The 12,854-nt window shown below is 39.8% G+C and overlaps 1 protein-coding gene across 1 annotated transcript in view; it reads right to left on the minus strand.

Annotated features, from left to right (window-relative positions):
• Positions 1-472: 472 nt before the first annotated feature.
• Positions 473-12,854, minus strand: part of METAP1 (methionyl aminopeptidase 1) — an 85,862-nt gene continuing 73,480 nt past the window's right edge. Inside the window, exons 10-11 of the mRNA XM_058435716.1 lie at positions 5,318-5,444; positions 473-2,008 (exon numbers count right to left, since the gene is read on the minus strand). Coding sequence (XP_058291699.1) covers positions 1,845-2,008; positions 5,318-5,444 — 291 coding nt within the window. The 3' untranslated portion in view covers positions 473-1,844. The remainder of the gene's footprint in view (positions 2,009-5,317; positions 5,445-12,854) is intronic.

Here is a 12,854-nt window from a genome sequence, read left to right on the forward strand (position 1 = left end):
ATCACCACTGTGGTGTTTTATTCTTTAACCAAAAAACTATCACACCAAGATCTTTTTTCCTTCAACTTATCTTCTAATGACGGACACTGAATAAGCCCACATTGTTAATTCCACAATCAGTACATAAAATGCTCCCCTAATATTCAGCATTCTGTCTTAAAAGCTCTCAAAAATATGGTTGCATCTCAAATGCTGCTGGCACTCTACTGAGTTTATGTACAGCCATTACACCTGAAAAAGCATTTCTACTCAAATGGTCGTGAATTTATTTTAGATTATCAAACAGCCTCCCCATTCCCACCATTTCCCTCTGAAATCCCAAAGAAATGCAGCAAAGTTAATCACTACATGGTAGGATAATCATTCAAACTTTTTAATCTCCCTTTACACATTATATTAACATTCATATTGCAAGGCATTCCATTCACAAATATTACAGTTTCATAAAAACTTCACACACATACTCCCAAAGTCTATACCAGATTCAGTCAACTTTACTAAATCACTCAAATAATAAAAGTAATGAAAACATTATTATTTTTAAAGCAATAAGGTCTGAGGCACTCTGGGAAAGATGTTCTCTTACAAGTATAATGTGTCAGTGGTATGAAATTATATTACAAGGATGCCCAGTAATCAAGTACACTCTAGTGACAATGACTTTGTGATCTGATATGTCTTCACTGGATACACTCCTACTTGGACAACTGCTGAAAGGAACGTAGATATTGGGCAGCTGAGGTCATTTCTAATGAGGTTCCCAACTATGTAAAGAAGAGGTGTGTTTCCACACACGAAGGACAGCTGCATCTCTACTGCAAGGTTACAGTACACAAAATTCCTTTCTCATCACTATCACGTTTACTCAACGTTAGATTTTAATAGCCCACTTGACCTCCTGGGCTCACAGCTGCAGACACTTTAGAACTCCTTCCCCATCCTCCACCATAGTGCAACCTTCACGCTTCTCTGAGCACCTCCAAGGTATGCCCTTGAAGTAAAACAGAAAAGGGAAGAAAGGGGGCTTTTTCTTTTCCATTTCTGACCAAACAGAGGTCTGAAATAGTGTATTATGAAATTCTCATTCCCTGCAACAGTCAGCCACCACTTGGAAAATGGCTATTTTTGCCATAAACTAGATTTTTAAAAGCCTAATAACCTTCCAAAGTGAATTTTACTACATTCATTCACTGACACACAGAGTCCACATTGGAGAAAGTCTCATTGGGTGAGTGCTTCCCTATGCACAATTACAAGGGTAAATAATTAGCATGGGGGAAAGGGGAGGCCAAATCCCAACCAGGAATTAAATCACTGCAAACTATGGATCCATCTGTAAGAGTATATAAACCTGTCAGAGCAGAAACAACACAAACCCCAGGTCACATAGTGTTTGGTAATTATGTATACGGAATTTAAAATGTATACATATATATTTCCATATATATAATTTAAAAAATCTGGTGCAACATATATTGCTAAAGTTTCAAAGATTCTCATTTCCAATGTTCACCTGGAAAGCAGCTGGCTCTTGATGGCTGTTTTGTGGCAGTGATAAAAGCAACTAGAAGCAAGTTTAAGTAAAAGTGCTCAAAGGGCAAATGAGAAAACAGGTGTGCAGGGGGAGGGGGCTGAAGAGTTGAGCAATGTTTCCTTTATTCTTCTCAGCTTTTTCAGACCCAAGACAAGTTCTTGAGGACACACATCAAATGCTGTAGTCCTTTCTTATCTATAGTCAAAACAAAACAAGTGATTAAAAAAAGGTTCCTCTTCCTTTCTGTACTCTCAATAAAATGCATAGTACAGTAAGAAGGTATCACTGAGATGTGCCATCTTGGGAGAAATTAAAATTGAGACATGAAGTGAGGCCGTGCACTGTCAAGTCGCCGGGTTAGGATTTCACAGCCAGTGTCTGTGACCAGGAGGGTGTGCTCAAACTGAGCAGACCGCTTTCCGTCTCTTGTCACCGCAGTCCAACCATCTGGCCAGGTTTCATCCTGCCATCCGCCTTCAACAAACAAAAAATTTCTTAGTTCGATCACTCAGTTTTCTAAATGAACTCTATCAAGAAGAAAGCCAAGGAGAAAATTCACTACTAAGATCCTTATTTACATGCCAATTGTTTTAGCTAATGCCTTTCCAATTTCATTTTGGTCTTCAGTATGTTTGATGTTTAAATTTCATCAGATGTATTACAACCACATTTTTTATATATCCCAAATATCAAATCAAGCTGGAATTTCCAAAATAGAGGCGCTGGATTTCATTTTAACAACATATTGGTACCAATCGCCATGACTTTGAGTAACAACTTTAATTAATTATATGTATCATTATATGTATCAAAGCATCACTATGTACCCTATGAATATATACAATAATTGTCAATTTTAAAATAGGAAATTTTTTAAAAAGGACATTCTGCAATATGCTACAACACAGATGAACCTTGAGGACACAATGCTAAGTGAAATAAGCCAGTCACAAAAAAGCATATGCTTGGCCAGGCACAGTGGCTCACGCCTGTAATCCCAGCACTTTGGGAGGCCGAGGCGGGCAGATCACGAGGTCAGGAGATTGAGACCATCCTAGCTAACAGACTGAAACCCCGTCTCTACTAAAAATACAAAAAATCAGTCGGGCATGGTGTTGGGCGCCTGTGGTCCCAGCTACTCGGGAAGCTGAGGCAGGAGAATGGCGTGAACCTGGGAGGCGGAGCTTGCAGTGAGCCGAGATCGCGCCACTGCATTCCAGCCTGGGCGACAGAGCAAGACTCCGTCTCAAAAAAAAAAAGCATATGCTTAATGATTCCACTTCTATGAGGTAGAGTACAATAGTCAAAATCATGGAGATAGAAAGCAGAACAGTGGATGCCAAGGTCTGGGAGTAGTGAAGAATAGGAAGGGAATGTTGAATGGGTTGAGTTTCAGTTTTACAGGATGAAAAGACTTTTGGAGATGGATGGTGGTGATGGGTGCACAACGTTATGGATGTATTTAATAATACTGAACTCTACATTTAAAAATGAGATGTGTATTTTAAAAAATCAGAAAGAAAAAAACTTGAATTAGTGAATTTAGCTTTCCTAGTATAACTTTGGCATCTGACAAAACTATACTCAGCATATATTGTGAAGGAAATTATGTAAATGTTTACAGTTTTATTACAGCATTCAATTCCTGATATAATTTCAAAATGGAGGCACACAAACAGATGGTGTGAAAAGATTATACAGTGAAATTTTTGTGAACTATACCCCTGGCACCAGAAAGAGGGGCAAAAGAAAGACTGGTGGGAGAGGATAAGAAAAATATGAAGCAGAATGGTCTGGATAGGAGTTGAAACCAGAGAAGGGAAGCAAAGGGACAGTGAATCTGGGAGGCCATGAAAGAAAACTCAGGGAAAGGAGGGAAAGGGGGTGAAGGGGGCATAATGAGGGAAAGCAGAAAGCAAAGGCTCAAGAGAATGTGAAGCAGAGGTGGAATGAGAAAGGCAATTCTAGATACTACTGTAAAAGATGTATTTGCGAGCTTTCTCCTTTCAAAATTAGATGTTAAAAAAATCAATACTTTCTTCATTTTGAGTAATCTTTAGGTGAAACATATTACCTCTAGGACTCACTGCCTCAGACAGACAAATCCCAGAACATAAACTCTGTAGTGAAGTAAACTACTTTTGCAATATTAAATCCCAGGCTAAAAAGAAAATATGAGGCAGCCTAAAAAAGTGAACTCATGCCTCATCAAGCAACTAAAGATGAGTACATCGATGTTTTTCAATGTAATGGCCTTTACACAAATGGCCTTTACACAAATTTAAAACATTACTACTATAATTTTATTGTGATCTGAAAAAACAGGATTTTTAGTAATGTCAAGTCAAATTTATTTGGCTATTTTGAGGAAATTCTCCTGCAGATTTGAGACTTTCTAGTCCAGGGATTTAACCTAGCTGAGTTACACTAAAGTATATCTGCTATAATTTGATGATTAATTACCTGTGCTGGCTGTATAGAAAGTTATTTGCTTACTGAAAATACTACATCGTGGCTCACCAACCAGGTGCTAGTTAATGGAAATATGTAGCCAAAATGACAATTTCCTCCCACTATCTTTCTTTTCACTGCTAAATACTTACCATCTTTACAACTGGTTGCACGTGATCAGAACTTTATCCTTATTATAAGAGGATGACAAAAACTTTACTGCACATTTGTGCAGTCTTTTAAGTATATAACATAATATAAATCATCTCAGTCTAGCAGCCCTGGGTGTTGGCAAGATAGGGATTCTAATTTTCATTTTACAGAATACGCAATAAAGAATCAGCTTTAGAAGGCAACCTCTAAAGTGACTTCAGTGATCCCCAGCCTCCTGGCATGCACGCCCTTGTGTGAGCTCCTGCTCCCCTTGAGTGCGGGCTGGATTCAGTGAATCACTTCTAAGAAAGAGAATACAGAAGTCACTCCCAAGACTGGGTTATAAAAAGACTGGAAGGATCCAGAGAGGGAGTATCCTTTAAAACAGGGCTCAGGACACACAAGCTTTACTGCTGCCTCACTTTGCATCCCCTAACCAGAAAGCTCCATTACCAGAATCACTCTGAAAATCTCAGTGAGGAGCCCTAATTGTGACTCCAAGTCTCCTATTACTGCTACAAGCCTGTCTGGAGGAGATGACAACAGTGGGGAGGCTGCCAGAGCCAAGTGTGTCTTTGGTGTGCTTTCCCCACAATAGCTATATGATGCCACGTGATGACATGAGTGCAGACCATGAAGGGTCAGAACAGCTCATGAGCTGAGTCTGACAAATTCTGCCAGGTAACAAGCTAAGTTACAGGCAAGCTACTCACCCTCTTCAAGGACCAGTTTCCTCATTTCTATAATGGGGATAACACCTACCTTATACATTGTGAAGAATTAAATCATATAATTATGTCTGCCTCAAACTGGGTGGCTCGTCAAATGCTCTGCTCCATTCCCTCCTCTTCCCTCTCCTACATCAAGCAAGAACGTCCACACAGACTTGACCTGGGCATCTCATTATTACAATGCACCCTCTGACATGATCTTTATGAAAAGGGACCAGAATTCAAGCATTTCAGCATCTCCTGACAGGAGACTACCACGCAGAAACCATGTCGTTCTTGCCAACCCTCACAATTTTCGGTTCTCCACGATACTGAATCAAGTTTGAGGTGGGACAGGGAGTGAGTAGGAAGCAAAAAGCAAGCAGGTAGAAAAGACCACTGACATGATGAATAACCTAAAATACATATAAATTTAATTGAAAAATATCATGGCATCCTTTTTTCTCACCTTCACAAATCATTGGCTCAATTGTAAATACATGGCCCGACTTCATCACTCCAACTGCTTTATTTTCTGAAATTAAAGAAAAAAAAATCTCAAACGGTAGCAAAACCAACAGTGTACTGTTGAACAGCTAACTAGAAAGAGTACACAACTCAAATTCCCAACAGTGATTGTTAAATTAATTACCCTGATTCCCTTTCTTAAAGTTCAACAAACAGGTATTATACTGGCAGCCATCTAATATGGTACACGTATTGTCCTAGGCACATTTCATTATGCTTATGTGTTCTCTAGGAAAACAGAGGTATTTGTAGGCTGTATTTCAAATACGAGTATCACTTCTATAAAAAGGAAAGTGGCAAATAAAGAATAAAAGAAAAGTGCCTTGATTTCTATTACCTCATGATTAGAATTGCAATCACAGAACCAAGAGTTCCACTACTTATCCGGGTAGAGAAGTTTAAAGGCGAATGACAGATGTTTCAGATTATGCCAGAAATTTCCCACCGCTTTGGGGGTAAGTATGTGTTTGTACCCAGGGGCACAGCCCATAGAAACTACATGATTTTCATAACGTTTCATTAGCTGTTGTCTTTTTCTCATCTTCAAAGAACAAAGTCTATGCCCATTAACCTACTTTTTAAAATATAAGCCGGGCGCAGTGGCTCATGCCTATAATCCCAGCACTTTGGGGAAGTCGAGGCAGGTGGATCACCTGAGGCAGATCAGGAGTTTGAGACCAGCCTGGCCAACATGGCGAAACCCTGTCTCTACTAAAAATACAAAAATTAGCCAGGTGTGGTGGCGTGCACCTGAAATCCCAGCTACTCAAGAGGCTGAAGCAGGGAATCACTGGAACCAAGACAGAGGGTGAAGCGAGCCGAGGTCAACTGCGCCACTGCACTCCAGCCTGGGCAATTGAGCGAGACTCTCTCAAAAATAAAAACAAGGCCAGGAGCGGTGGCTCACACCTGTAATCTCAGCACTTTGGGAGGCAGAGGTGGGTGGATCGCGAGGTCAGGAGATCAAGACCATTCTGGCTAACATGGTGAAACCCCGTCTCTACTAAAAATACAAAAAATTAGCCGGGCGTGGTGACGGGCGCCTGCAGTCCCAGCTACTCGGGAGGCTGAGGCAGGAGAATGGCGTGAACTCGGGAGGCGGAGCTTGCAGTGAGCCGAGATCGTGCCATGCACTCCAGCCTGGGCGACAGAGCAAGACTCCGTCTCAAAAACAAACAAACAAACAAAAAAAACAACAAAAAACAAAACAAAAAACAAACAACTAAGGAGACTATTATTTTTTAATTGAAAGCAAAAAAGCAAACTCCATTTCTCTCTCCAAACACTTTTTAGCTTCTTTGTCCAAGTTCACTAATATAAGTTTTTTTCGGGATCTTCATGAGAAATACAACAATAAATTACAGTGACCAGACCTGCCATACCCCTCAAAAATGCCAAAAATGTTAAAACTAGGAATAGGCTTTTTTAGACAAAAATGGAGAACTAATTTAAATTCCAACTTAAACAAAACCTAATAAGGGTGTCAGCTAAGTGAATGACTGCAATGCTCAACCTGACCACCAGATGGCTAATACATCAGCTTTTCAGGGTTCCTCTGTGAGGTTGTTCTGATCTGCAACTTTGTTATGAATGGCAAATTTGCCCGCCCTTTGAGGCTGACTCAACTAAACTCTCCTCTTTCCAGGAATGGTCTAATCTCCCCTACACGTTTATATTCCTGCATAACTTTCCTGATGAATAGCTATCGTGCTGCTTTCCACTATCTTAGGTATTGCCAAAATACACTTACTGCAGATTTCAAATACGGAGCTTCTAAACTGTTACAAAATCCTAAGGTCATTAAAAAAAGGGAAGAAAAGAAAAAGAAACAAACATTTGACTTTTAATTTCTAAATTCATAAACTTTCAAAATGATATGCTTAATACATATACAGAATTGGTCTATATTTCCTTGGAGAAACCAAAAAGAAAACGTCAAGAATGTCAGTGTGGTGTCACAGAAAGTAAAAAGGATGAAAGAATCTCGAACTCTGCTGTCCAATACAGCAGCATTGGCCACGCATAGCTAGAAAGTACTTGAAAAGTGACTAATCAGAACTGAGGCTATCAGTGCAAAAGCCCTTTGGATTTCAAAGACTAAAACAACATGTAACATATCTCTCAATAATTTTTACACTGATTAAGGTTTCAGTTTCCCAACATACCTCACTCAACAAATACACATTATCTGAGTGACTATACTATCACGGACACTGTTAGGCACTTTTTAAAAAATTTGTACCTGATCTATAGATCAGAATGACTGTAATATGCAGGCATACCTTGTTTTATTGCACTTCACTATATTATGCTTCACAGATACTGCTTCCTTCCTTCTTTCTCTCTCTTTTTTTTTTTGAGATGGACTCTTGCTCTGTTGTCCAGGCTGGAGTGCAGTGGCACGATCTTGGCTCACTGCAACCTCCACCTTCCAGGTTCAAGTGATCCTCCCACCTCAGGCTCCTGAGTAGCTAGGGACTACAGGTGCACGCACCATGGCCGGCTAATTTTTGTATTTTTAGTAGAAGCATGGTTTCAACATTTTGGCCAGGCCGGTCTAGAACTCCTGACCTCAAGTGATCCGCCTGCTTCAGCCTCCCAAGGTGCTGGAATTACACGTATGAGCCACCACATCTGACCAGGTGCTGCTTTTTTTTTTTTTTTTAAATAAATTGAAGATTTGTGGCAACCCTGCACTGAGCAAGTCTAACAATGTCATTTTTCCAATAGTACATGTTCACTTCATTCTCTATGTCACAATTTGGTAATTTTCACAATCTTTCAAACATGTTCATTATTATTATATCAGTTATAGTGATCTGTGATCAATGATCTTTGATGTTAAAATTTTAATTGTTTTGGAGCACCACAAACTGTGCCCATGTAAAGACAGCAAACAAATGTTTGTGTGTATTGTGAAGGCTCCATCAGCCTGCCCCACTTCTCTCTCCCCCTCCTCAGGCCTCCCTATTCCCTGAAACACAATACTGAAATTAGGCCACTTAATAGCCCTACAATGGCCTCTAAGTGTTTAACTGAAAGGAAGAGTCACATGTCTCTCACTTTGAATCAAAAGCTAGAAATGATTAAACTTAATGAGGAAGGCATGTCAATAGCCTAGATAGGCCAAAAGCTAGGCCTCTTGTGCCAAAGAGTTAGCCACGTTGTGAATGCAGAGGGAAAGTCCTTGAAGGAAACTGAAAGTGCTACTTCACTGAACCCACAAATGCAAAGAAAGTAAAACAGTCTTACTGCTGTTATGGAGGAAGTTTCAATGGTCTGGATAGAAGATCACACAACCGACAACATTCCCTTAAGCCAAAGCCCAATCCAGAGCAAGGCACTAACTCTCTTCAATTCTATGAAGGCTGAGAGAGGTGACAAAGCTGCAGAAGAAAAGTTGAAAGCTAGCAGAGGTTGGTTCATGAGGTTTAAAGAATCCATCTCCATTACATAAAAGTGCCCGGTGAAGCGGCAAGTGCTGATGTAGAAACTGCAGCAAAGTTGCCAGACGATATAGCTAAGATAATTGATGAAGGTGGCTATACTAACAAAAATGCCAACCAAAACAGCCTTCTAATGGAAGAAAATGCCACCTAGGACTTTCTAACTAGAGAGGAGAAGTCAATCACTGGCTTCAAATAACAGGCTGACTTTGTTAAGGGATCCAGCAGCTTGTGACTTTAAGTTGAAGCCAATGCTCATCTACCATTCCTTAAGATTCCTTAAGAATGAAGCGAAATCTACTCTGCCTGTGCTCTAGAAACAGAACAACAAAGCCTGGATGACAGCACCTCAATTTATAGCATGGTTTACTGAATATTTTAATAATATTAATATATAATTAATATATAATATATAGTTAATATAATTAATATTAATGCTGAAACCTACTGCTCAGAGAAAAAGATTCCTTTCAAAATATTACTGCTCACTGACAATGCACCTGGTCGCCCAAGAGCTCTAACAGAGATGTACAAGGAGATGAATGTTGGTTTCATGCCTGCTAACATGGCATCTATTCTGTACCTCATGGATCAAGAAGGAATTTTGACTTTCAAGTCTTATTATTTAAGAAATACATTTTCTAAGGCTACCGCAGATAGTGATTTCTCTGATGAATCTGGACAAAAGTAAACTGAAAAATCTTCTTGAAAGGATTCACCATTCTGGATGTCATTAAAAACATTTGTAGGCTGGGCGCGGTGGCACACACCTGTAATCCCAGCACTCTGGGAGGCCGAGGCAGGTGGAATGTATGACTCCAGAAGTTCAAGACCAGCCTGGGCAACACAGTAAAATCCCATTTCTACTAAAAATACAAAAAAAAATAGCCGGGCATGGTGGCACGTGCCTGTAATCCCAGTTACTCAGGAGGCTGAGGTGGAGGAATCACCTGAGCCCAGGAGGTAGAGACTGCAGTGAGCTGAGATGGTGCCACTGCACTCCAGCCTGGGCAACCAGAGTGAGACCCTGTCTCAAAACAAGCAAAAACAAAACCAAAAAATTGTGATTCATGGGAGGAAACTGTGTGATGCATGACAGGAAGTCAAATATCAGTATTAACATGAGTTGGGCAGAAAGTGATTTCAACCCTTTTGGATGACTATGAGGGGTTTGAAACTTAGTGGAGCAAGTAACTGCAGATGTGGTGGAAAGAGCAAGAGAACTAGAATTAGTAATGGAGCCTGAGGATGTGAGTGGATTGCTACAATCTCATGATGAAACTTGAACACTTGAGTAGCTGCTTCTTATGGATAAACAAAGGAAGTAGTTTCTTGAGACGGAATCTATCCATAGTGAAGATGCTGAGATGACAACGAAAGATTTGGAATATTACATAAAGTTAGTTGATAAAACAGGAGCAGGGTTTGAGAGAACTGACTCCAATTTTGAAAGAAGTTCTATGTTGAATAGGAGCGGTGAGAGAGGGCATCCCTGTCTTGTGCCAGTTTTCAGAGGGAATGCTTCCAGTTTTTGCCCATTCAGTATGATATTGGCTGTGGGTTTGTCATAGATAGCTCTTATTATTTTGAGATACATCCCATCAATACCTAATTTATTGAGAGTTTTTAGCATGAAGGGTTGTTGAATTTTGTCAAAGGCCTTTTCTGCATCTATTGAGATAATCATGTGGTTTTTGTCTTTAGTTCTGTTTATATGCTGGATTACATTTATTGATTTGTGTATGTTGAACCAGCCTTGCATCCCAGGGATGAAGCCCACTTGATTATGGTGGATAAGCTTTTTGATGTGCTGCTGGATTCGGTTTGCCAGTATTTTATTGAGGATTTTTGCATCAATGTTCATCAAGGATATTGGTCTGAAATTCTCTTTTTTGGTTATGTCTCTGCCAGGCTTTGGTATCAGGATGATGCTGGCTTCATAAAATGTGTTAGGGAGGATTCCCTTTTTTTCTACTGATTGGAATAGTTTCAGAAGGAATGGTACCAGTTCCTCCTTGTACCTCTGGTAGATTTCGGCTGTGAATCCATCAGGTGCTGGACTCTTTTTGGTTGGTAAGCTATTGATTATTGCCATAATTTCAGAACCTGTTATTGGTCTATTCAGAGATTCAACTTCTTCCTGGTTTAGTCTTGGGAGGGTGTATTTGTCAAGGAATTTATCCATTTCTTCTAGATTTTCTAGTTTATTTGCATAGAGGTGTTTGTAGTATTCTCTGATGGTAGATTGTATTTCTGTGGGATCAGTGGTGATATCCCCTTTTTCATTTTTTATTGCATCTATTTGATTCTTCTCTCTTTTCTTCTTTATTAGTCTTGCTAGCGGTCCATCAATTTTGTTGATCTTTTCAAAAAACCAGCTCCTGGATTCATTAATTTTTTGAAGGATTTTTTGTGTCTCTATTTCCTATTCAACATAGTGCTGGAAGTTCTGGCCAGAGCAATCAGGCAGGAGAAGGAAATAAAGGGTATTCAATTAGGAAAAGAGGAAGTCAAATTGTCCCTGTCTGCAGATGACATGATTGTATATCTAGAAAACCCCATTGTCTCAGCCCAAAATCTCCTTAAGCTGATTAGTAACTTCAGCAAAGTCTCAGGATACAAAATCAATGTACAAAAATCACAGGCATTCTTGTACACCAATAACAGACAAACAGAGAGCCAAATCCTGAGTGAACTCCCATTCCCAATTGCTTCAAAGAGAATAAAATACCTAGGAATCCAACTTACAAGGGATGTGAAGGACCTCTTCAAGGAGAACTACAAACCACTGCTCAAGGAAATAAAAGAGGATACAAACAAATGGAAGAACATTCCATGCTCGTGGGTTGGAAGAATCAATATCGTGAAAATGGCCATACTGCCCAAGGTAATTTATAGATTCAATGCAATCCCCATCAAGCTACCAATGACTTTCTTCACAGAATTGGAAAAAACTACTTTAAAGTTCATATGGAACCAAAAAAGAGCCCGCATCGCCAAGTCAATCCTAAGCCAAAGGAACAAAGCTGGAGGCATCACGCTACCTGACTTCAAACTATACTACAAGGCTACAGTAACCAAAACAGCATGGTACTGGTACCACAACAGAGACATAGATCAATGGAACAGAACACAGCCCTCAGAAATGATGCCGCATATCTACAACTATCTGATCTTTGACAAACCTGACAAAAACAAGAAATGGGGAAAGGATTCCCTATTTAATAAATCGTGCTGGGAAAACTGGCTAGCCATATGGAGAAAGCTGAAACTGGATCCCTTCCTTACACCTTATACAAAAATTAATTCAAGATGGATTAAAGACTTCAATGTTAGACCTAAAACCATTAAAATCCTACAAGAAAACCTAGGCAATACCATTCAGGACATAGGCGTGGGCAAGGACTTCATGTCTAAAACACCAAAAGCAATGGCAACGAAAGCCAAAATTGACAAATGGGATCTAATTAAACTAAAGAGCTTCTGCACAGCAAAACAAACTACCATCAGAATGAACAGGCAACCTACAGAATGGGAGAAAATTTTTGCAACCTACTCATCTGACAAAGGGCTAATATCCAGAATCTACAATGAACTCAAACAAATTTACAAGAAAAAAACAAACAACCCCATCAAAAAGTGGGTGGAGGACATGAACAGACACTTCTCAAAAGAAGACATTTATGCAGCCAAAAAACACATGAAGAAATGCTCATCATCACTGGCCATCAGAGAAATGCAAATCAAAACCACAGTGAGATACCATCTCACACCAGTTAGAATGGCCATCATTAAAAAATCAGGAAACAACAGGTGCTGGAGAGGATGTGGAGAAATAGGAACACTTTTACACTGCTGGTGGGACTGTAAACTAGTTCAACCATTGTGGAAGTCAGTGTGGCGATTCCTCAGGGATCTAGAACTAGAAATACCATTTGACCCAGCCATCCCATTACGGGTATATACCCAAAGGACTAGAAATCACGCTGCTATAAAGACACATGCACACGTATGTTTATTGCAGCACTATTC

This window comes from Hylobates moloch, unplaced genomic scaffold (genome assembly GCF_009828535.3).
Source record: "Hylobates moloch isolate HMO894 unplaced genomic scaffold, HMol_V3 SCAFFOLD_2, whole genome shotgun sequence".
Taxonomy (NCBI): Eukaryota; Metazoa; Chordata; class Mammalia; order Primates; family Hylobatidae; genus Hylobates; species Hylobates moloch.